The sequence below is a fragment of the Urocampus carinirostris genome, chromosome 7 (assembly GCF_059441175.1).
Source record: "Urocampus carinirostris isolate Australia breed hairy pipefish chromosome 7, RoL_Ucar_1.0, whole genome shotgun sequence".
NCBI classification, from domain to species: domain Eukaryota; kingdom Metazoa; phylum Chordata; class Actinopteri; order Syngnathiformes; family Syngnathidae; genus Urocampus; species Urocampus carinirostris.
Window position 1 is genome coordinate 37,978,406 of NC_142355.1, and position 26,352 is coordinate 38,004,757.

A 26,352-nucleotide genomic window follows, 5' to 3' on the forward strand; every position below is an offset into this window, starting at 1 on the left:
CACAGAGCCTGAGCAACATTGCCCTGTCTGGGCACAACACCAAGCTGCGACTCTCCTTTAGCAGTCTGGCAGAAGACTCGATGTTAACTGGGCCATAGAAGTCTTGCTCTACCGATATTCTGGAGACAGAAAAGCCTATTCGGCAGGAGTAGAAAGAGTAGTAGTCGGTAGGAGTAGTAAGAATAGGGAGGATGTGGCATGCTCAGGAGGCAGTAGAGTGGGCTGAAGCGAGATTGGCGCACAGGACTCTGGTAGGAACTGAAGCTACAGTTTTGGCCGGCTGGGTAGCAACCCCAAATCATAATACAGCAGCACCAAAGAACAGGAAAGGCGAAAGCCTATCCAGGATGAGGTTCGCGCTGAAGTGGAAAAGGAGTGCTTTAGCAGAGTGATTGGCATGAGCAAGCAAGGGGCCTGGACAAAATAGGAGAACATTGCTGGCCGGAAGATCATCTGGACTGAACTTTGGAAAGTGGACCCACCCCCTAAAATTCCTGGTCAATTTAGTGTATGATGTCCTCCCAAGCCTTGCCAACCTGTTCACTTGGGGCCTGATAAATTGTGTGTCAGCTTTGTCAGAAAAGAGGCAAACGCCCAAAAATACCAGGAAACCACCCAGAGCAATTTGTTTGGATGAGCGGTAGGTAAGGGTAACTATAAACACAGCGCGCTCGATTATTCCCCCTTGCCTATTGCTGTCTGCTTGAAGAGGGAAATAGAATAGAATTCAGAATTTACTTTCATTGTCATTCTTTGTAACCATGCACACAGAACGAAATGTCGATACACCTGACCAGTACAGTTAAACTGTAACGAGCTGATGCAGCCGCAGCCAAACAGGGCGCCGCCATTTTAGACCCAACTGCTGTGTTGGCAGTCATTAGGTGACCAAACCCCCCAATTCCAACCCTCAATGCTGAGCGCCAAGCAGGGAGGCAATGAGTACCAATGTTGTAAGTCTTAGGTATGACTCGGCCGAGGCTTGAACCAGCGACCTCCCAGTCTCAGAGCAGGTGCCCAACCATCATCTGAAGTACTTTGCACACACCTTGTTTTGAAACCATTATTTAGGTAAAAAATGATAGTCAAATGAGGCTCAACACTCTTAAGTAGCTGTGAGAGCGACACCAATTTTACGTGTTCTATCTATAATTGTCTGGGACACAGGCTCTGGCATTATTATTATTTCATACATTTTCTCAAATCATTAAACGTCACACAGTGAAATAAAGTGTGCTGAAGAATTAGTTTTTGTCTGGAGAGCGGTTTTGTTAAATTTTGTCTTCAAAGATATGGTTTGGCTCCCACACACACAAAGAAAATCAAAATATATTGGTTTTCATTGCTCTTTGGTTTAAAAAGGTTCCCGACCCTGGTTTAATAGCTAAATTCTGCCTTCATTTTAAACTCTGTGTGATATGTTAAAAAAAACAAAGGAATGCTCTTAAACTTGATTTTTTTCTCTGACAGTTAAGTTGAAACAAGGAAACGCTACTTTTTTGTTTGTTGAGTTTGTTGCATCAGTTGTTCTTTGAAGCAATTTTGTATAATTTCACAATTTTGCTGTTCAGCTGGCGTAGAAATCAAAGACTATGTGTATAATAAGATGATTTCTTGTTTTTTAATCTTTTTTTTCTTAGCAAATCCTCCTATACAGAAGTAAAATGATTTATATTTGAGTGCAATCTAAATACAGTAATCCTCAGTTTTTGTTGGGGTTTTGTTCCAAAAAGGACCTGATATTTTCAAAACCAGCTAAGTAGAACCCATAATTTGTTTTTGTTCATTTTTTTTTATTATTTGTTATTATGTTCATTTGTTTATTTGTTTGTTCATTAAATTCTCCATTATACATTAAAACCAAAGAACAAACCGTCTTTACAGGTTGAAGCATCAAACAAAAGTACTATACATTATCAATGAATTTTTTTACATATCACTTCTGTACTCTGTAATTAGGATTTTAAGAAAAAAATTGCCGCTATATTATTGATTCAGGACACTATCACTTGTCCACTTCAGATATATTTTGTTGCCGTCATGTGTAAGACAAAAATGTGGCGTAAAATTGCTTTTTCCTTCCTTAAGCATGTGGAAAAGTTAAAAATCTTGTCTGTGATAGAAAGCATCTTCCTCTGCCTTTTCGGCCCGGCCGCTGGTGCTTTTGTCGTTCCAGAGCGTTTTGTAGACATGATCGCTTTCAGAGACAGGGTTCGTACAGGTGCTTGAAATTCTTGAAGATGTTTGTATTTTTGGTTGTGTTTTCAAAAATTGAAAAGTGCTCAAGTTTTGAGTGAAGTGCTTGTAAATGCTTGACATTAAACAAGTCATCTTAAAAATGACGCTAACACTGCTTTCTGGTGGTTTCACTTTGCCATTGTATAGCTTCATCCCTCGTGATTAACTACAGCTGGCATTAGTTTGTACGGCATTGTCTTATAAAGCGTCATCGTCCTCTACGGGTCTGAATTGTAACATACATATTACAGTCATTTTTTCACCAAACACCTTTATTGTGAGAGATTTGTCTAAATACGAATATAATTGGAATTTACTCAAGATATAAAAATCATATGTTTTGATAAATCGCAGAAATGGGATTCTTTTCTGTTAAATGGTATTGGAGAAATTGGAAAACCCTAAAAAGTGCTTGAATTGGGCTAAAAAAAGGTGTACGTACCCTATACAGAAACTCAAACTTGAAAAACAACGTAATGTAGTTTCATTAAGCTCTTTTCCGTTAGTGAATAAGACTGCAAGGTTATTGTTACACAGGCAGAAAAGGGACATCTGTTTTGTCAATCAGAATGCGGAACACAAGTCCCAATCAAGAAATGCAAAGTAACAAAACTGCAAAAAGTAAAACCACGATGCAGCCAGAGATTTATGTACCTCCAAAATAATTTTGCTGTAGAGCTAAGAAACAATGCTGTAATACATTTATTAAAAACACGATGACATTTATCAGCATGTGTAAAGGTACAGGGTTGTTGCAGTTTCCTTTTTGTCCCTTTGTTGATTAACTGTTATTTGATCATCATTTTTGCAAACGGACAGAGGGAGGCATTTTCCTGATATCCGATAGACTATTTTCTTCAAGCCTGTGTATTCGAGCCATAGATTAGTTTACAAATTAAGTCTGTGAGGACGCCAGATTACAAGAGAACAACTTCCTTCCTGTGTCTTGATGTGTTGTTCCAACTTGGATTGAGTTTCCTGCCCGCTTTTGATGTGCATGCACTGAGCCCCGTTTGGTGGTCATTCCAATACTAATCGGAAGTTGTCTCATGGGGCTATTTCCTATTGAAGCAATGTTTAAGAATGAGTGTGCATCAACTTCCTTCAGACACTTTTTAATTAAAAAAAGTAATTGATAAAGTAATTTTGGTGTTCTCTGGAGAATAGGGCTCACAAATGGAGTGGGCCCTCTACATAAAAGCTACTCGTGCTACGAGAAACTCGAGATGTCTTTCAAGCAAAAATCTTGCCCGACATACCAGAGAAAACCCAAATTCCGAGAATTTTGAACGCCACCACTAGAGACCGCTTGAGACCACTCACCGGCAGAATCAGAAGGTCCCAGTTAGAAAGTGCATTTTCTTTCCATACATACCGCTTGTGTTGAATTATTGTTTTTCATTAATAGTGTGACCCCTCACACTCCTTTGGCGCTGGGCAGGTTTTTAAAGTAGTATCCTGATTATCTTATCCATCATATTACTTTATTTGTATGATATACATTTTTTCGAATGTGTCTAAGTGAATTTATTGCTATGTAGGGTTAACTTGGATGCTTTTGGGTGGCCGGAAACGGATTAATTGGTTTTCAATTCTTTTGTATTGGGAAAATTCGCACAAGAAACAGTAGTTCTAGATATAAGCACCATACAGAAATTAATTATTCCCGAATGTACAGGTCTCATGGTTTATATCTATTCAGAGGGAATTATTAATGAATACAAAATCTCGTTCAGCACCATTCACAATTCATCAAGCCAGCTTTTTTGTAGGGTTGTACGATTGGTAGACGTTGTTGAACATTGTTCTATCATTGATAATTAGTTTGTGACATGGATAAAAAAAACATTTTGATTTATTATTTATTAGCCTGTCCCTAAAAATGAATTCAAGTTTTTTTATGGATTTTTGTCTTTACCGACTAAGCACTGTACCTAATTGGTTTTGGATTGACCATTTTTATTAAAAATGTTTGTACAAATCGCAATACGTTCAATAAAAGATGCATTTATTATTGCACCATTTTTTTCACATGTTTTTTTTTATCAATTGCCACATAATTAAATCAATGTAATGCCAACTTTAAAAAAAATAATAATTATTTGATTATTAGACCAATCGTTTATAATAGGTGACTAGTCGACTATTAAAAAAAGATCTTTAGTTGCAGCCCTTCTTTGTCAGCAATGGGATACCTGTGAAACAGGCAGACTCTTGCGGACGGGGGTTCCCCAACCCTTTTCATCTACTTCTCTTATTCTTGACTTAGAGCCAAAAGGAAAAATATTTTTCATCAAAACATTGGTCTCATATATTCAGGCTGGCAATCATACATGCATAACCCTTTCCATGGACCTTTGTCTGACATACCTTTCTCATATACAGAAGAGGAATGCATATTCAATGTCCACGTGTTTGTCGCATCAGCTGTGGTTTCTGCAGTGCGCCTGTTGTGGCTAATTAAAAGATGCCGGCTTGTATTATTCATGAGGATGTAATTATACATTCCTTTTGCTGATCCCCAGTCAGTGGCATTAAAAATAGATCTGAGTGCCTCGTCCTCCTCTGCCTGGCTTTCCCTCTGCATTGTGACTCAGTGTCTTCTGTCTTATTGTTTCGCTACAGTACCAGCGTGTCCTCCTCTTACCATACCTCTGTAACATCTCCATTCATTGTCGTCTTTTTTGCTCTCATTTTCTTGTTTTGGGGCATTGAAAATACATCCCTTTGACGGTGTCACTGCTGCTCAAATCTGGTCAGGGCCTCCTATCATCTTCTGGCTTGGATTCAGAGAGAAATACTTGCACTGACATGTAGACAGCTGGATTTCGTGGGCTAGCGGAATTGCTGACGGTGATCAAGTTAATGGGCAATATTTCTGAGCGCCTGACCTAAAATTTTAGGTTAACCTGCACATCTCATTAAATGATAATTATACTGAATGACTGATGGTCAACATGCAGCTTGACGTTTTGCTAATTTCAGTGTTTTCTAAAGAGATTTGTGAGAACCTGGTGGGATATACAATCTGGAGCAAACTTAGGCACTCTGCTCCTCGAGGAACCTTTGTCTTGCATGATTTTGTGGGTTTCTTTTCTTCAACCCAGGTGATACAAATTATTAACCTGTTAGCAAGCATGCAGGAGCCCTTTAACGGTCCTGGGGTATGTGTCAGGCAAGTATAGCCTGGCGTTTCTTTGGGTAGGGGATTGCTCCTACACATGAAACAGAGACTGGTTTTCAAGCTTACCAGTAGCAGGAGACTCCTTCTAATCTGAAGCAGATACAGCACCTCCATCATCTGGCCTCTGTTGTTTTTTTTGGTGTAAAGCTTAATAACGCTCAGCAGTGATCCACAGTTCAAGGATCCCCTAATCGCGTGGTTTACCGCGCACTGCTGAGGATACAACTCTAGACAGCTTTCTCCACTGGTTTCTGGCTTATTTTTGAGTTGTGGCAAAGTTGGCATCAGCCCATTCATTGATGTTGTCAGCCCAGCTCTTTTTTGTTGTTTCTCTCCTCCAACCCCATTGCACTGTGCCCTGGAGAATAATATTGGCCAGTCCTGATGATCTCGTGACCTGACCATTCAACTGTAGTTTTTTTGTCCGTGCAGTAGTACCATAAGTAAAAAATAGAGTGAGGATTAGATCTAATCTAACACCTTTTTATGTCATCTATATTCCCAGTGATCTCGTGAGAGAGAGAGAGAAAGAGAGAGAGAGACCTGGCTTTGGCAACATCAAGTGGACATATTTCAACATGCAGCTCGTTTTTCTCCTGTGCTTCCCTTACCGTTGTCTCGCAGGCCGGATTCAATCCCTTAGCGGGATTTGACACCGATGCCTTAAAGCTTTTCTGTGTTACCTATGCAATTACCAAAATACCACTTTTTTGGCAACTGTATTTTTTAAATGGAGGCAGGTCAAGAATTCAATCTGTGGGTTTACTTTAATTGCAATTGAAAATGGTTAGAGACAATTCTATTCCTCAAGTATTTGTTAGGAGTCCCTTGTTATGTGCCTACAGTTAATTATAAAGATAAAGATTGTTTTTACGGTTGTTCTCATCGGGATGAATAAACTGTTTCTTAATGCATTCCAGGGACATGTTGCTCTTCCTGCTTTCTAAGGTGTTTTATTGGTCTGGATTATTCTTTTTTTCTAATTTTTTAGCTTTGCATGGTATTCTTTCAGGAGTAGGCTAACAGTGTAGACTAGCATCATGCATGGCTGCACATAAGTGAGGTGAGTTTTTAATAGGATCTTGTACTTTTCAGAAATATTGCTACATTAGAGACATGTCACAGGTAAACACAGGTGGAGCTTAGTGCTTTTTAATTCACCCTGGTCATCCTGAGAGGGGGTTTACCACTTGTGAGGTCCCTTCTCAAGGTTTCTCTTTTTCCTCACGCTGAGGTTTTGAGTTGTTCCTTGCCCGCATGTTGGTTTAAGATCAGGTAATTGTGTCATTGTAATCCTGTGCAGTCCTTCGAGACATTTTTGTGATTAAGGGCTTTTATAGATAAATGTGACTTGACTTGACTTGAGAGCTACATAAATTGATTGTGCTTTGGGTAGTACAAACAAATTTAAAAAAATGTACCCGACAGAGAAGTGAAAGGGCTCTTGATGTGTGTGATTCCCACGCCCTTAAGGTCTATCCATCTGGTCAGGAAAAAATGCTGATGTAATAAGGCCAATTTGCACATTTTGGTTTGTTTCAAATTCTGATCCCAGGGCAGAGCCGTAGCCTTCCCGTCAAGTAGTCTGGGTTAGAGCGCAAAAGTGAAAAGCCGTTCACAGATCTGTGTCTAAGGGCATTGAGCTTCTCTGAGCTAGCGCCTCTTGGGGAGGGAAAGCTAAGCCAGCATAAGCTACTACCATCTGCCAGCATTGGCTTAGGACTTCTCAAAGATTGGAATTCAAAGCAGAAGCACTTTTAATTTATTTATTTTTTGGAGCTCTTACTCCACATCGAGTTTTTTCTAGTTAAAGTGGAGTTGTCCAGAAGATCAGTTCAGTTCGAAAGTGGAAGATCATTTGTGTCACGTTCCTCTATGCAGCCTCATCAAAAAATCCATTGTTAGTAAGGTTGAGCCCACAGTCGGGGTCTTTTCCCACTACTACCTGGACGTTCAATCACAAATCAAACACTCGACTGGAAAAAGCAGACTATGAAGGATCACAAGTTTAGTCAATGACTAGGAAACCGTTTCATGTTTCTTCGCCTTTTCTTCCAATCTTGGAGTAAGGGCCTTATCAAAAATTCAGATTAAAAAAGGCCATAAAAGCATAAAGATTTGTGACAATTTAAAATTATGTATGTAGATTCCAAAAGCAATAATTATTTTCCCCAAAAAACCTTATTAATCCTCAACTTTTCTAACTCGTCATTCATCAATCATCATAGAGGCTACATTTTTAGTTGTTTTTCTAGCCAGTAATATTAGAAGAGAAAATCAGGTCGGTTTCTACATCTTCAATGACAACCAGGCTGTCGTAAAACTCCTGAGTTGCTCTCTAGGTTGTGAGAACTTTTCACCAAGAACACTTTACTCTCAGATTCCTTGTTGCTGGGTTGGAGGAGCACCTGCACTCGTTTGTCTGTCACTTGATTCATTTTATACCAAATCACCTTTCCTCAAAAGAGTTACAAACTCTGAACTGGCCAAAAAAGGAAAACATCACCTGACTCCATAAAATATTAAATTCCTCCAGAAGACTAACCTATAGAACAGGGGTCTGGAACTTATAGCATGTGTGCCATATATGGCTCTTATCATCAGTATGTACGGCTCGGAGACAAAATTGATACTATGCACATTTTCTCCATGTCGTTCCAAATTTGCGTGAGCGAAACCTAGACTAGTGCACGTAAACCTGAAAACTCTGTTAATGGCACTGTCCAGAACATATAGTGCACATTTTAACTACAGTTTAAAGTCAAGAGCTCACACTAAAAACAAAACAAAAAAAAAACTTGTTTTGACTGTACATCGCTAAGGAAGCCTTTTTTTGGAAGCTCATTAAAATATTCATGTAACTGTTGAAACACCTTATGATGAAAATCCACAAAACAAACTGTTAACAACTATTAAAAACCCCAGCAAAGCATCCAGAGCGATTTGATTGGGTGAGCGGCAGGGATGAGTGGAGCTAAAAGCATTCCCTTTTGTCTTTTGCCCTGCGCCGAAGTTAAATGCATGCGGATCCTCGTGTGCAGATTGTTGTGACATTTTTACAAAAGAACTGTTAGCTTCTTGAAACTATTATTTTGACAAAAATGATGGTCAAAATGAGTCATAAAACTCTAGAGTAACTGCGGGAGGTAGATATATTTTAAGTGGTGAATTTCTATGGGACACAGGCTCTGGCATTCTTAAGATTTCATAGATTTTATCAAATCATCCTCCGGTGAAATAAAATGCCCTGATAAATTAGCTTTAGTCTGGACAGAGGGTTTAGCAGTTTTGTTTATTTAGTCTTAAAATGTATGGTGTGGCTCTTTCTCCCCCCACCAAAAAAAAAAAAACCCAAGATATTTTGCTTTTTGGCTCTTTGAGTCAAAAAGGTTACCGAATCCTTCCATAGACAAACTTCATAGTTCGGATCTTTGTCAACATGCTCCTGTGTCGGTGCTTCCATGCTGCTCTGATACTGTAAGATTATTATAATGTAGCAAATGTTTTCCGGCTTTATTCGTTTTATTATTTAATCATCACATTTATTTTGATCATCTCACTATTCATATACAGTAGTTGTAATAAATGCTCCTTATACTTATCCCTATATTTCATCGAAGTATTTATTTCTTGTTGTACTCACTTGACGTCTCAAAGTGTCCATTCCTTCAGAGGTTATGCTTTTTAAACATTGTAATTGTACTACAAGGCCATTGTCATGGGAAAACTGACCTCACCAATTAGTTGTTTGCAAATACTTTATTGAAAAGTAAAAAGCTTCTTACATCCACAATTCCAGCAGAACAGTCACACGCTGCAACGTTGTGTGCTTTGCAGACATGTTTTTTCCTTCCTTATTCTACAGCAGCCCTTCCACAGTTGCACTATTCATCATTGAGGCGCACAGAAAGGAAGCAATGGACTGCCTCGATGAGGAGAAGGGTCACTCGATGGTGGCCTCTCCAACCCACAAGTCCCGTGCTGGTGCCATTATTCTGACTTTATGCATGAAGCCATGGGCTTTTGATTCTATCGATTTTTGAGGAGGGTGAAGGAGAGGGGCGATTGATGCACTTGCTTATTCAGTGGAGTAACATACCCAGGTGAGACTCTCTGTGGATTGTTCCTAGGGTAGTAAATAAAGCTATGGAAGCAGAGTGCATGACGGTGCCTGTCTGTGTGCGTGTCTTTGCCCCCGGCTGTGTTTATACCAAACTGAGACTTTCAAGCGCAACATAAATAAGTGGGTTTATTTTTCTCTCCAGCGAGAATTGAGACATTGTGATGCCAAAACTTACACTTCCACAACAATATAAAAAGCCTGAAATAACAGTAATTTGTCTGTACAATTGTTCTGGTTGTGTCCATTCATTTCTAAATGAAAATCAGGAAACACTCAACAGCAGGCAAGCAAACAAACATCAAAATACAATAAATGCCTATTCCCTGCCGTCTAGGTGGTCGGCAAACTGAGCAATTGGGAACGGCTGTACTTCATGTAACAATAATGTTTTAATAGTCTTAATACAGATATCTCTCTGTTTTTTTTTTGCGGTAAATGGGGACTAGAACCAACCGCGAAATGTGAAAATCTTTGAAGTAGTGATGCTACCTCAAAAAATCCCCCAAATGGTTAAAATTAAGCCGAGATGACATAATTTCTGACTGAACATCTACGACTGTAATTAAATAACAATGATTAATCAACAAATAATAACACACAACACATAATTGCAGCTTAATAAAGTTTTATTGTAATTATACAAAAGTAAAACGAAATTGGAGGGCTCCTTTCAGTGTAAGAGCGCAATTAAGGGAGCGGCACGGCTAGGTGCACGCTAGCATCAGGTGCCCTCCAATGGAGACAGTTCTCTGTGACGATTAAAATCAAACCGTCCCGATTGTAGCGGTTTCTAATGAGTTGTTGAACCAGGTCATCCATTTCATGGCTAATAGACCCGGCGTCAGAAAGATACAGGGTCCGTAGCAGTGACTTCGAAGAGTTGTTGCAACATCCATTGCAGCCTTGTCATCCTGAAAGGGGTATTACCTCATGTGCAGTCCCTTCTCAAGGTTTTTTCATTTTCCTCATGTTGAGGTTTTGGAGTTTTTCCTTGCCCTCATCAATGTTTTAGATCAGGGGATGGTGTAATAATAGTCTGTGGTTTGCAATAATCTGTGGTTTGTGCTGCCCTTAGAGACTCCTTGTAAATAAAGGGCTATACAAATAAATATTACTTGACTTGACTAGCCTAGCCATTAGCAGTAGGGCAGACCAGCAGCACCACTCTTGCCATCTCCCAGATGCTGCCCCAAATTGCTTCTGGAACCCGAAAATCACGAAGCATCCGCTGGTGATCGCAATTTTGTCGCGCGCCTTTGACTTTCCTCAGAGTCAGATTTACTTGATGAATATCTTTTCAATATAACGAGCTGCTAAAAGCTAGCAGTCACTGTGCTTCTCAGTTTGTTTTGATACAGAGACGTTGACTGCGCATACCCAACCCAGCTGTTTGACTGACAGAGTACACCAGACATCACAATCAGGCATATCAGTTGCCCATAGAGAGTCACGCCCACCAAACACAGAACGCCCTCCCTTATCTGTCTCCGCGGTGCGTTGTCTAACAGAACAGTATGCATAATACAATATCAATGACCATAAAGACAAAATCAATTTAAAACCCGGAAGGGAGTGATCCAGCAATAACCAAAGCGCAAAGTAGCAAGGGGTCTCTGTATACCCTTTCAAACAACTACAGCTGTTTCCAGTGGGTTGCTCATATGCCTAGATTAGTGCTTCATAAGCCTGATGACCTATCAGGTTTTCTTGTCTTTCCACAAATTTTAATTGATACGATTTATCATGCTGGCACGGTGAAAGACTGGTTAGCAAGTCCGCCTCAAGTTCTTAGGCATGTTCTTCCAGTGCCTGTTTGGGTTATCTGGGCAAAAATTGTCCTTAGGTATAAGTGAGCTTGTGATTGCTTTTTATCATACTAATAATAAAACTTTGTATTTCGAACAGCCTTTCAGAACACCCAAGGTGGCTGTACACATGAGTAGGACACAACAATAAACAAAGAGTAAAACAAGAGCCACTAGTGGTCCGGCTATTTTTCTGTGTGCCCTCTGACTGGCTGCTTTCTAGTTTAGGGTGTCCCATTCCAACTCCCCCAATACTGCTGGTATGGGCTCCAGAAACCCCGTGAACCTTGTGAAGATAAGCAGGTCAGAAAACGGATGGCTGGACGATTTATCTGATGACAAACTGCCAATTCTCAATGCGCCCCCCCTACAACAAATCCTGTTCTCTACTTATTTTACTTTTAGTCTGGTCCATTTCTGACTACCAGGCTACAAGTCACTGAGAAATCCCTGTGAATAATTCTTAAATATGTTGAAGAAATACAAAAATGGCGTTTGATTGGAAATGGTCCAAAAAAAACCTGTTGCCAGTTTTTGTCCTAAACACCTTTGTCTCCAAAACATGAAGTTGTATGTCTGTGTGGTGAACACTTGTGATTTGTGAATGTGTTTACCAGTGCCATTTGCTCCGTTTGGGGAGATAATCGCTTCTTAGAAACAAGATGCGATTCTTTGAGTATGAGTTTGCAAAAACAAATAGCTGAAAGTGTTTATTTGGGATAGTATTAAGGCAGTTTGCCTACTCCTTGAGTGATTGGCAATTCTAAGTCGCAACTCATTGAGAAGAGGCAAGAAATGATTTGTTGTTCTGTTCCTTATTGTCGAAGATAGGCATGTGTACATAGTACAACTTGCACCAAATTGTGAATCATAATGTTTTTTCTGTAAGTTTTTTTTGTAATCAAAATTCCTACCTTCCTTTCACTGTTTTGCTTTAGTAGCCTACCCTTCAGTCCATTTCAGATTATTGAACTGGATTGAGACAAGTAAATGAGCTCAAGAGTTTTCTCTTGCAACAACATTGGGATTCGCATGGGGCACGGAAAACTTTGAGGCATTACTTTATTTCCTCTTTCCAAAGATTTCACCGATAAAATGCAGGACTGCCTGAGACTGATCATCTGACTTGATTTATGACAGAGCTACACCTTCCTTAAGGATAACATAGATGTCCTATGAGGGAAAACACGTCAATTGCCCGTGTTCATTATCTTTTTCTTCTGGTGTCTTCTCACAACTAGGAGTAGTAACCGTAAACAGAGATCTTCAGCCGAAACTTAAATTGCCGAAAGTTATCGAATCTGCAATCTTTAATAGACTATTTGATACGTTGCATTTAAGTTCACTTGAACAAGTATTTGAAAACAGTTTCACCCAGTTCCAGCAGATATATTTAATCCCTGTTTGAGCACCATTTTAATCAGACAGTTATTCTTGCTTGGCTACACATGTAACCTTGTGACCCTGTCCAAAACAATATGGAAACCGCTGGAAAGGATATGGATAAACATTGCAGGAGGAGTATAAGAAACCTACCGTATTTTCCGCACTATAAGGCGCACCTAAAAGTCTTATTTTTTTTCAAAACCTGACCATGCGCCTTATAACACAGTGCGCCTTATATATTGCTCAATATTAAATTTGCAAGGTCTCGCAACTTACTCAACAGCCGCCGACTCGATTTTACCCCGAACGTGGAGTAATCCGCGGTGTATGCTGGGATTTATATACCGGCGTTTCACTGGCTAACCAATGTGTCAATCATCCGTGAAATCGATCGCTATTGGCTGAAGTTATTCGGAGCCTCTGATTGGCTAGATGGCCAAAACAAACCCTGCAATCGGCCGAGTTTAGCAATGGCGTAGCAAGTCCGCGGTGTATGCTGAGATTTATATACCGGCGTTTCATTGGCTAACCAATGTGTCAATCATCCGTTAAATCGATCGCTATTGGCTGAAGTTATTCGGAGCCTCTGATTGGCTAGATGGCCAAAACAAACCCTGCAATCGGCCGAGTTTAGCAATGGCGTAGCAACCTTGCTAAAGTACGCCATAAAGAAACATGTTTCATTAGTCTGTATTTGTAAATATTCTACTCTCCTGGATTTACTTCACTCACGGTTGTAAGAAGACCATGATTGCGTATCATTATTGAACGTGAGAACTTAGGTGAGTTATGCGGCTTTATATTTTCCCGGTATCTTGTTTTAGAACAATCTTGATGTTGCTGTGATGAGTTGAGTGAATTAAACTCAATTCCAAGTGTTTATTGTCATATGCATAGTAAAGTTGTGAGCGAAAAAGAAAATAGAAACATAGAAATGTTTGGCATTTCTTGAATCCCAAGACTTCCGAATGATATTTGAAATGACGCATATAAGTGACATCGTACGGACACCGCATCCGCACGTGTCTACGACACGTATTTGCTTCTTTGCAAGCTTTGGGAATGTTAAGGGGGTAATAAGTTTGCCTAAACTATCTGACTGTTTTGTCGACGTTCCCATTGTAGCGCCTTATAATCCGGTGCGTCTTATCTATGGAAGATATAGGACCAAAAACTATTTTTTGGGGATGCGCCCTATAACCTGGTGCGCCCTATAGTGCGGAAAGTACGGTAAATTGACCCAATTAGTTTATGGGAATTTACTGTTGTAATTAATTTAAATGGTAATGGACTTTTTGGGGACTTTTCAAAATATACCAATTATGACAAGTTTTAAAAACGATAGCATTGTTTAATCTTGTTCATGCTGGGTTTTCAAGAAGATACAGCATTTTCTCTGTAATGCATTTAACATGACTCATGAGCTGTTTTGGGAACCATTAGCCCGTGTATCCATCTCAGCGATAATGCATGAGACGTGTTCCACATCTTCAGCATAGGTCATATGCTTTAAGGTTTTTATAATATATCCTCCTCATCTTCATTTCTTATTTTAATTTCTCCCCTTCATGCATCTTATTTGCCACATATATAAAAATAAACATCCAATGCCTTACAACAAGACCATACTTCCTGAAAATATTTAGGATGCAATTTATTATTTTTCTTGGCAACCTGATAACTAAGGCTGCAACTAACGATTAGTTTCACAATCTATGACTCGGTCGATTATTTTTTCGATTAAACGGTGAAACAGATTTCTTAGACATTTTTAATTTATTAATTTATTCAAATATTGAAATTTTAGACGGATAGAAAACTTGGGGACAAAACAACAGAATATTCTATAAAATAATACAATAAAAAAATCCAAGTTTTTGTCAAATAACTTGACAATAAACAAAAATACATACAAATCTATATTGTACATCTTTTCCTACCACCTTATCCAAATCTCATCCTATGTTTGGACTAGCATACAAAACAAAGTAGAAAGAGCAATACATTTCATGTTATGTGTAGCATTTTTTATCCACAATAGAATATATACACCCATATGAAAACCCACTTTTCAGAATGATGTCAACAAACTTGTTTTATTGTTTGAACCTTTGAATTTGATAAACAAATATGAGAATATGCTTAAGAATCTGCCCTTTGTGTCGAGTTAAACATGTCATCATTATTATTTTTAATTTATTTTACTTACTTATTTTCAGATTTTTTTCTCTGTACTGCAGCACTTTCTAGAGCCTGCAGATGGTACAAAATTCTGCAGCGAGGCTTTTAACTAAGACAAAAAAAATTTGATCACATTACCTCGATTTTAGCTAACCTGCATTGGCTCCCTGTTAGCTTAAGATGTGATTTTAAGGTTCTGTAGGTAGTCTACGAAATCATGTATGGACCTGCTCCCTCATATCTTTCAGATTTAATTTCCTCCTATGTTCCGGTCTGGAGCCTTCGTTCTGAAAATGCTGTACTACTAGTGATCCCAAGAACCAAGAAGAGATCCGCAGTTTCGAGAGCGTTCTCTGTGCTGTGGAGTGCTCTGCCCTCTGAGATTCGATCTGCAACTTCAGTGGAAATCTTTAAATCTAAGCTTAAACATTCTATAGCTTATGAATTCCCTATATTTCATGTAGACAATATCTGTGTATTGTTTGTTATTGCAACATCCGTTGCAGCCTTGTCGTTCTGGAAGGGGCATTACCTTATGTGTGGGATCCCTTTACATGGTTTTCCCCGTTTTCCTCATGTTGAGATGTTTTAGTTTTCCCTTGCTCTCATAAAGGTTTTAGATCAGGGGATGGTTTAATAATAGTCTGTAGTTTGCAATAATCTGTGGTTTGTGCAGCCCTTAGAGACTCCTTGTAAATAAAGGGCTATACAAATAAATATTACTTGACTTGACTTTGTTTCATGATGAAACAGTCAAACACTACAAAGTTGAAACTTTCATGCCAATTTTGTTTGTAATCATTCAACAAAACTGCTTCTGCGCCCCTCTGCCGGACCAAAGTATTACTACAACTCCCAGCGTAACAGCGAAATTGTGTGCACTCTTATTTGGATTGATTAAACATACTTAGTGGCTCATAGATCAAGAGATAAAACAAATTGATGATCTAATGAATTGCCAACGCCTTTAATAATCGGTTTTATCAACAAGGGTCTTTACTTTTCTACTTTTTGTGGTTAATGTCACCTTTCAAGGTGACTATGGCTGTTGACAAGATTGGTCCTCAAGGAACGACAGTGCGGGAAATGTCAGCAATTGGCTGGCAGCTCACCATAAAATTCTTTATTCAGATTTCATATACAGTCTCATTAATATTTGCTACTAAAATTCAGCAGTTAAATTTATCGAGGACCCATTTGCCTGAGTCATGAGCTGTGTAACTGTCCATCTTGTCATGATCCAATACTTCATAATGTCAGGGTGGACTCACGCTATGGCCAATTTTTTCGTACCGTGGTGAAGCCTGACTTCCCCATTCTCCTTCGCCCTTTTGGCCCACACTTTCGTTTCTCTACCATTGCAAATGTTATTTGGTCCTTACACCATCAAACTCTTTTTGTTTTCATTATGAATTTAAATGTGGTACTCTTGTGTATCTTTACACTGCTGGATCTGCTACTTTAGACATCTTCAAAGTCCATCCCTGACAGGTGCTTGTCTTTCTGACAAATCATGCGGGCCTAGAATTAAGTACTAGGCAAAAGCAGAAGTGGGTTTTCAGCGTTTGATGTAATCACCACTAACTGGCTGAGAAGAGCGTGATCAATGATTCATTCACTGATGAACGTCTGTTTTGTTGAGGACTGATGGACTGATGCAATGCTCCCTTCTTGTGTTTCAGCCCTAAAATAGTGATGACAAAGTAATGACTGCAGTCCAGTTATAATAAATCGCCCCTTTGATTATTACTTTATTTTGGTGAGAAAAAAATGACTGAGTAACTGTCACGGAATGGTGTCCGGGGCACAATTAAATGGTGGCTGGGCAACATTGTGTAAATGAGCCTATGCCCCTATAAGGCATTAGACTCACTATTGGGTTGCGTGTGTGTGTCTGTTGCCTCTACTTTTACTCGTGTTTTCGCTAACACAGCACAACTGCAGCTATTTAGCACATTGTACCAATCAATAACACAAACGGCCCAACATGTTACTGTTTTTATGATACAAATAAACACCCGAGAGCAATTGTGGAGTGTCACGAGACTTATGCAGTCAATAACTGCAGTATAGACTTAAAGTCAGAGGACATCAGCATGGTCACTAAACAATGTGTTTACAGTACCTTCATCATGATACATCATACTTAATTTAACACACTCAAGTCCTTTACATTTTCTGCAGAAACTTATACTATGGGCACTTAATTTTTATTGCTGAAACAACTACTGTCCTTTACACTCACATTTTTTAAGTTTTTACTTTTATCTGATTACAAAAACATATAACTATAATACTTTTAAGTGATTTGCTAAATTGATTTTTTTTTTTTGTAGGTTTGGTCAAGCTTGGAGTTCACTGTGTAACATGCCAGAAAGTCGCCATAAAGATTGTCAATCGCGAAAAACTCAGCGAGTCAGTACTAATGAAGGTGAGTCAAGTTTTTTAATGCTCTTAGCTACGATACTCTGTGAACTTCAATATGTTGACTTTGCGGTTAGCAATTAAAAGCACGTTTTACAAGGTGGTAGGAATGCAGGTTGGATCCTCGGTTTGATTTTGAACACAAAAAAAGAACAGTTGATCTGTTTCCCAAAATATTGTTCTCTGCCTCCCTGTCCATTCTATCCTTGGGCTGTCTCGAGCTTTGAGAACATAATTTATCTAACTTAGTTTTCTTGGTAGTTTTCACATTCTGCAAAACTTGTCATAGTTTGAAGCACACAGTTGCTTGTGTCAGTTGCCAGACAGCGGCGATGATGTGAAGATCAATAGTCTTGTGTCCTCTATTGCAGGACGCCTTGTTCTTATGGTCTTTTGAGGATAGTTTTTTATGACTGGCTGCGTGTCGCTTGTCACTCTGCAGAATAAATTTGGAATGATCAGACGCTTCCGCGATGGTTATGCAATTGGGCCCTTCTCAATACTGACACGATGCACAAACCTGCCGCCTTTGAGCAGGCACGACAAGCAAGTCCTTGGAGCTCCAGGCTGCATGGATGTGCTAAAGTTGGGCCAAACACTTACCCCAGACAACCGATGGTTATTTTACAACAACTTAGGATGAACATCCCAAAAAAGCCCTGCTGTCATTCCTTGTGTAAACGCATGGTGTGTTTAAGGTTATTAAGAAGGAAATAATTGTGAATAATTCTTTCACTGCAAGTCACTTGAATACAAAACTGATTTTCTTTTCTGTCTACTCCAATCACAGTTGATAGTTGTGATGATAGTCGTACAAGAACTTTAGGGTTTGTCCAGAACTGTGTTTCTCAAATGGTGGGTCGGGACCCAAAAGTGAGTCGCTGGACCGTTTTAGGTGGGTCGCGAGCCTTTTCGTTTGTTAAATAATTCTTAGAAGAAAAAAACATACTTAGTGGCTCATAGATCAAGATATAAAACGAATTGACGATTCAATGAGTTGCCAACACCCTTAATAATCGGTTTTATCGATTAGTTGTTGTTTTTCAAATTAAATCCCATGATTCGACTATAAGGGTCTTTACTTTTAACAGTAGACGGCAAAAATGCCCTGCTTGATCTCTTCTACTTCAGTCAATCGGCTCGTTTGAGAGGGACCACATATAATTTTTGATTGAGATTTTTTTTGTTTTTATTTCCCTTTTTTTCCAATAAAAATGATTTTAACAAAAGTTAGTGATAAGAGGAAGGAAAATCAGAAAATATTCATAACGCTCGAGTCGAAAAAGAAAACGAGTGCAAAATATAAAAAATGGTGTATGAGTGTCTGCCGTTGAAGCGCTGGTAGAAGGTACAGTAAATGATTTCAAAAGTTAATATTTTTAGCTTTATACCAGTTTATTAATCTTTATTAACCACATCTTTAAATAATTATTAACAATGAGGTACACACTTTCTTAATATTTTGAATATTTTAGTATGTAGCCATTTCAAAGCAGTTTTAAGGGCTGCTTATATGCTCTGTAGGCTACTTGAAATAGTTTTGGCTTTGCTGGTGATTTTGTTTTTGAGAAAAAACGAGAATATATTGTGTATCTGCTTTAAAGTGCACGATTCTTTCATTGGATACGTTTAAGATTTTTTTTTTTAATTTGAGTCGCAGCTTGTCATGAAGGTGGAACGGTGGGTCCTGAAGTCAGACCAGTTAAGAACCAGTGATTTTGAGAATCCGTTGGTGAAGTTATTTTGAGTTGCAAAACATAATTTGATGGGTTGATTTTTTAATTTTAGTTAAGAGTGGAAGTTAATCCAGACCTCTGAGACCCCACTTGGATAAGGAGCATTCAATTTGTATGGAATCCTAGGTTTTGTTGATTAAAAAATACGTTAATGTTTTTTATTTGTCACTAGGCAGTGGGTGATTAATACTGATTCATGCCTGGTCACCCTTCAATTTTTATCTAATATGGAAAAAAAAAAGGTTTGTTGCCTGACATAAAAGTTTTTCTCAACATTTTCAAGATGTATTGCAGAATTAATTCCCATTTTAGGATACATTTATTGCAAGCATTGTACATTTTCCTTTCACTATTGTGATAGAGCAAAATTAACCCATGTTTTGATCAAATACTTAGCCAGAGGCATACGCAAAGACAAGACAATTGTCTTTTACAGGAACTGTGCTGAGGCCACACTATAATTGTTTGCTTAACAGATTGAAAGCAGGGCACAGACTTGCTTACGCTACACACTCTGTAAATGGAAAAGGAATTCCTTCATTTGCATCTCTTCTGTGGCAGAATGTTTTAATCTCTCAATGGAATGGCGTTGCTGTTCTGGTTGTTGTGTTTGATAAATTGTCAAACTACAATAAGTAATACTGACTCTGTCTCCCTAGTTGATTTACAGTACTCACCCTGAAGGCATATTTTTTAAATTATTATCTTTCATTCAAGATAGTCCTGACATGCGATGTTTGTCGATTGTCACTTTTTGTTACTAATTAGTGCAAAGGGAACCCAATTTGATATGCATTTTTAAAATAACAACTTATCTCGTTTTTACTTTGTTGTAACTATGTTGTTACCAGGGTAATTATTTAAGTCCGGTTCAATTGACTCAGCCAACCACTATTTTTTATTTTTTATTTTACTAGAAAATTACAATAATCCAGCAGTGATGAGCTATTTTCAGAACAGATGTGCGGGCCACTCAGCTGTCCTTATCAGGACCCCTGGTGCCCGCTGGCACCATGCTGAAGACCACTAATTTGTATAATATAAGAGTATTTATTTTGTTAGTTGATATTGGACCATATTTTCCACACTATAAGGCGCGCCAACCAAATCAAAATAGTATATTTGTTTCATTTATATGGTGCACTGGACTATAAGACGCATGGAATGTTAAATTCTATTTCTAAAGAAATAGGTCAAGAATGTAATATTTCTTTTTCATTGTGGAATCAATGCTTTGAGGTTGCCACCATGTTTGTAAGGTGTTTAGTGACTGAACTCAGTGTTGCAGCATCCGATATTAGTGCCATCAAGTTGCCAAAAATACACTAGGGCTTTACTAGAATCTGCATTTACACTATTACACTATTGAAATAATGAATTCATTCATAAATATATTCATCCTTGTTCTGCAATTTCCCATTTTTTTGCTTCCAAGACCATTACCCTTGTAAGGTCGCCTTAAAACTAAAAACAAAGTACAAAAAAAGTCCAGTTAGCTTGCTCACTATACAGATACATTCTGTTCTAAGCTACAACATGCTTACAAAATTCAAACAAGAGTATGCAATGCTTTACGAAACGTTACTATTAACAAAAATCGTATACATGTAATCACAATACCTTTCATATTTACGGACGATTATTGTCCAAAGCAACAAACATAGGAGGATTTACAATGATCATTGGAAAGTTGCCGTCTGTGCTGTTGTCAAAGATCTGTGCTTCTCTATTGTTTCTTTTTAACAACAATTAATATATTAACCACAAGAGGACACTTGAAGACCGCTCAATATATTTCTCAAAAGCAGAAAAGTTATTGTGTGTATAATTTATTTGTAACTATGCATTTCCAATTGTATCCACTGTATTTTCTGGTGTATAAGGCACACTGGATTATAACGCACATTTTCAAATTTCTGGCCAATTTGGGGATTTTAGGTGTTACCTTATAGTCCGGGAAATACAGTATTTTTATCTACTGTTGGTCTAGGTTTGATGAATAAGGTATGTTTTCTTGTGCCAATGTTCAGTTTTGAAAATCTACCATGGCTCATGTTCCATACTACCTTTGATTCGTATTGTAATAAACAACAATTGAAATTATGACTTAACCCATTCTGTGACTATGGTGAAGGTTTTCTCCATCCTATTATCCTTTAGCTTTACAGCAGATAAAATTGATTGTGGGATTATTTGCATTTTGATTCATTTCAATATGCAAATACAAATCTCTCAAACCCAATTGGCACAACGTGATGATAATAAACCACACATTTTTTGTTTAATTGATTTAATATGAGTATTATGTCAAATTGATGTATGTATCGGGTAATGCTAGTTGTTGGGAGGCTCTAAAATAGATTAGTAAACCCAAAAAGTAGGTCAACTTAATATGAAATATTTGCTTTTAGGCTTTCCTAGCTTCTAGACATTTGAAAAACTGCCTGGGTAATGTTGGTCTAGTTTCCAATGGGATTTTCTTGTGTTTAACTCATTGACAGGTCTCTTAAAAAGCACCTTGTGTATTACAAACTACCAACTGCACCATTGACCCTGAGATATTGAACTGAATACGAAAATGTTTAACTATCCAAACACTTAAAAAGTAGTTCTCAGAACACATGCAGGTCTGGAAGTCACCATAATTTAGTATGTTTTCATTGTTTTAGTGATTGTCTGAATTAAAATATTCCTAAGAATATGAAGCAAGTTATATCTACGGACACATTCGTTCATTTTCCTGTGTCGTGTATGACAGGCAAGAATAATGATAACATATGGCAAATTTGCTGATAGGTCTCTCTCTAAAAGGCTTTTGCTGAAGCTGCACTTTGGATGCAATTACTGAAGTCAGCCATTGTCACTTACCCGGTGTCTGCTCTCCTGGCCTCTGACTGCGGAGACATGAAATTTTGCACGTTCTGCTGTCTGTTTGAGAAATAACTTAGCATAGCATTGAATAATTTGAAAATCTTTGGTAAACATTTCAATAGCTTTATGTATGTTTTTCTCTATTATTGGGTGTCCTGATAATTTTGCAGATTCTAATAAAGTTTTGTTCCATTTAGAAATTTCGCCTTTCTGCAAATACCTGTATGTTTTAGGGAACAATCGGGTGACTTTTTTTCTCAGTATGCTAATACCATGGATCCCTAAGGAACCATTAGAGGAAAAATTGACTCTTGGTGTGTGCGTTTCTAAAACTGAACTTCGCTTACTCACAAATTTACTATATATATATATATATATATATATATATATATATATATATATATATATATATATATTTTCCATCAGCACCTGCCCCGTGCCCTTCTCATGGCCGGCATTGGGAATTGAACGTCTGCACAGGACGGGATAAGTTGAATTAATTGTCTCCATTTGAGTGAGGCTGTGCACTTTTTTAGTGCTGAACTACATCCTGAATGCTATTGAAGCCCTTTCACTCGCATTTAGTGCAGCAGACTGGATTGCTTTATTTATTCAACCCGAATACAATCACAACAAAATAAAGCATTCTGTCAATCAGCCATATGTACAGTGCAATGTGCCCAAACAGAGTGGGCAAAGGGTTAAAGGGCTGAGTTCCTTCTCAGTGATGCTGTGAATTTTAGTGAGGTGTATCCACTCCAGGGTATACTTCACCTCTGGCCTGGAAGTTAGCTTGTAGGCTCCAGGTCCCCAGGATCCTTAACAAGATGGTTGGCGGACTTCAACTTTTAATGCTCGTAGTCCCGTAGGCTGCAACAAAGCATTATTGATGCCTGTATGGCGTCCTTTCTTAACCTTTTTCTTACCAAAATTGTGATTTTCTAGTACAACTATATTTTCAATGAGTGACTGAGTGTAACCTTACTTCCAACAGTTATCCTGGTAAAAACATAGTAACAACATACTAATAACATGGTAAGTCTTTATTTTAGAAATGCATCAAACTGGGTGCTATTTGCGCTAATTATGACAAAATGAAGCTCTCAGCTTGAAAAAAGGTTGCAGATGCCTCGTTTAAAGACTAGCCCAAGTTATAAGAATAGTGCAATCAAATAATTGTGCATTGTGAAAAGTAGTGCAATAACATAGCAGCAACACAATTCCCAAATAAGTTGAGGTGATGGACATGGGGAAGAATTCAAGGATAAACTATTTTTCTTGAAGACTTGCACATTGCCATAGGACTATGAAAAGACAAAGGTATCTTCAACAAGTTAAGAAAGAAGGAAAGAAAAAAAATCAGGAATGGATGGACACTAATGATCTACTGTTAATACATTTTTTTCTGAGCAGCTGATTTTGTAGATTCTTATTTAACAGTTGACTCATCATTTAAAGTTTGCTTATTACTTTCATTTATCATTATTTTATATTTGTCAGATCAGAAATTATCAACACACGTTACAAATTTCAATCGATTTAAGGCAGGAGTTTCGAACTCAGTTTACGTGCTGGCCAGGGGTCAGCAATAAATGATTGGCGAAAAATTAATGCCATTAATTGCGAAAAATTAATGGAATGGTTGCTTGAATTCATAAATCCATTTATTGCAAAATTTAAATAATTAGCAATTATTGCGAGTTTGCGACCCATTAATTGCGAAAATATTCGGGTTTTTTGTTAGTCGATTGCGTCAACAAACGTGCAAATTTTCTCGCCGCGCGAGCATTTCGTATGCGGTCAAGGGCACATACACGCACAATCGGGACAGTGCATGCATACGCGTAAGCTACCGTGTTTCCCCCATTATAAGGCCCAGCTTTTTATGAGAAATGAAATTCAACCTTCCTGCAAATAAGAGGCTCATATTACCTATGAAAACCGTAGATATCAACGTTATTTAACAACGGCAATGCTTTTCTAAGAAATTTTTAGCGAAAATTTATTACTTTTGCACATATTTTTATTTCAAAACCTCAATTTTTGACGATGATTTTGAAGTAAGGCCGGCCTTATATTCGGGGAAACACGGTAGCTGTACGTACATAGTGTGGTTGCAAAGCAGCTTTTTATTGGTCGGGACAAAATCGGGCTTGTTGATTAGCTCACGTTTTGCCTTAAGCACGTACGTCGTGGATGCACATACGCACATGTTGTACACATTTTTGTTCATAAATGAATGTGTAATAAATAGCAAAACCTCTTATTACTAAGGTGTCTTACTGCGCATGATAATGTTGGCGTGAATGTTCTATCATTCACTGTTCATCTAACCTCAGTTAGTGTTCCGACAATTCGCATATTAACTTAGGAGGAATCGACAAATTATAATTATAAAACAAGCCCCAACATGACGGTAGCTGATGTGATCACCAATAACTCAGAAGATATTTTTTGTACTAAAAGTAAAGATTAAAGGGACCAGTTTGTTCGACCATATTGACACGGCTAGTATACCATTAAATTACCAATTAATGGCTAGAAATCCAATAAATACCCATTAATTGGCCTTGCCGCAAAAAAAATAATTTTAATTTTTTCGCACTTAAATATTATTTTTTTTTCCAAAAATCAATTAATGATGACCCCTGGTGCTGGCCTCTGGAGCGAGGTTCTGGGTGAGGTTGGGCCACGATGTTTTTTCCACCGGAAAATTCAAAAAGAATTATTCCATTGTTGTTATATATATATTTTTTTCAATTCCCTACAAACATAAAGTTTTAAGAACATTGAACATTTTTATGAAAATAAATCAGTCAGTAATGAATTATATAATCAGCTAGAGGTGCAGTTAAAGGGCATATGTGTATTGTTCAGTGCCCGGAGTGGTATTTTTTTCTTAATTAAAAAATGAACACTGATTTTCGTAATCAGCAAAAATGCATCAACTGACGTATTTTTCGAACTATAAATTGCAGTTTATAACATTGCCCTGCATAAAATGCCCCCAACCTCCCCATGCTTACGTCACTTGCAAAAATGTCTCTAAAATTTTGTCATATGTCATTTTTGGAGAAATTTAATATTACAGTAAAGCACAGAACATTCACACCTTATATAGAAATCTCATTTGAGCAAGTTGAAAATATTTACTTTGGCAATATGACACCACCTTTTCTTACCAACCGTTACACGTAAACAAGTTTCTTTCATTGCGATTAAAACAGCAATTAAACCAGCAATTAAAAACAGCAATATTGCGAATATCACATGTATTAAAAACTTTTATGAACTCCACCATAAGCTTATTGCGGTAAAATTAACTGTTGAATTCTTAATTGATAAAACACGAGACAAATGTTCAGAAGACAAGACGAAGTTTTGCCAAAGTAATTATTTCTAACCTACACAAAAATTATTTCTATACAAGATGTAAATGCTTTGTGTTTTACTGTTCTATTACCTTCCCCAAAAATGAGATATGAAGTCTTTTTAGTAATTTTTGCACAAATTAAGTTTGCTTAAGGGGCATTTCACATGGAGGGAGGATATGCAAAATAAATAAATAAATGCCTTTCATGATGACATATATGTTTTTAGTGTTAGATTATATCGTATGCATTTTCCTCCAAAATGCCATTTATACTCAAGTGCAAATGATATGTTTTCTTCCTTCTTAATTCTGTATTTTTTGGCTGGTGCGTTTTATAATATGGAACGATTTAAAATCTGCAAAATACGGTATCATATAGCTGTGCCCTGTTTTTAAATACTTGTAGGTTGAGAAATGTATATCTATTTTACCACATTGTATGTTACAGACCCCCCCCCCAAAAAAAAAAATAAAAAATCAAAGAAAAATTGTGCCTTATGTACACTTTGAGCGTTCGTCATTTTAATCCTTGCTTGTGATTTTTGGCACTTGTTTTCGGTTGCATCACTGAATACTTCATCTAGTGGTCAAATAATACACTGTCCCTCTAACTTCGTTTTTAAGGGCCTCAATATTTTTATTAGTTTATTTCAAACAGTGTGTACTATGTTTTTTATATTTTATAATTTGTTATGTATTTGTTGTGTATCAGTGACACACTTCAGAATATCAACACCCCCAAAAATAAACAATATTGGTGTAATGAAATACAAAAGAAGATTATATTAAAGCACACCTGTTTTATTGATCATCAAATAGAATTTTGATTGATTTAAAAAATTAGATCTAATTTGAAGCAATTTATTTTTTCACACTCAACAGTATAAAAGTACCAAGAAACCATAAATATATCATATCATATTTCTGGCACAAACAGTAATGGAAGCAGTAACTCAATCGCACAGCAAACGAGCAAGACAGGCTAACTTTGAGAGTAGATTTCTCAGGTCGCCCAGCGTGTGGAGGATTTT

At 37.7% G+C, this 26,352-nt stretch overlaps 1 protein-coding gene across 3 annotated transcripts in view; it reads left to right on the forward strand.

Moving 5' to 3' along the window:
• brsk2a (BR serine/threonine kinase 2a) overlaps window positions 1–26,352 on the forward strand; it is a 297,291-nt gene that overhangs the window by 136,191 nt on the left and 134,748 nt on the right. For all 3 annotated transcript variants that reach the window (XM_088340887.1, XM_088340889.1, XM_088340888.1), the window contains exon 2: window positions 17,254–17,348. In XM_088340887.1, the coding sequence (XP_088197013.1) occupies window positions 17,254–17,348 (95 nt within the window). The remainder of the gene's footprint in view (window positions 1–17,253; window positions 17,349–26,352) is intronic.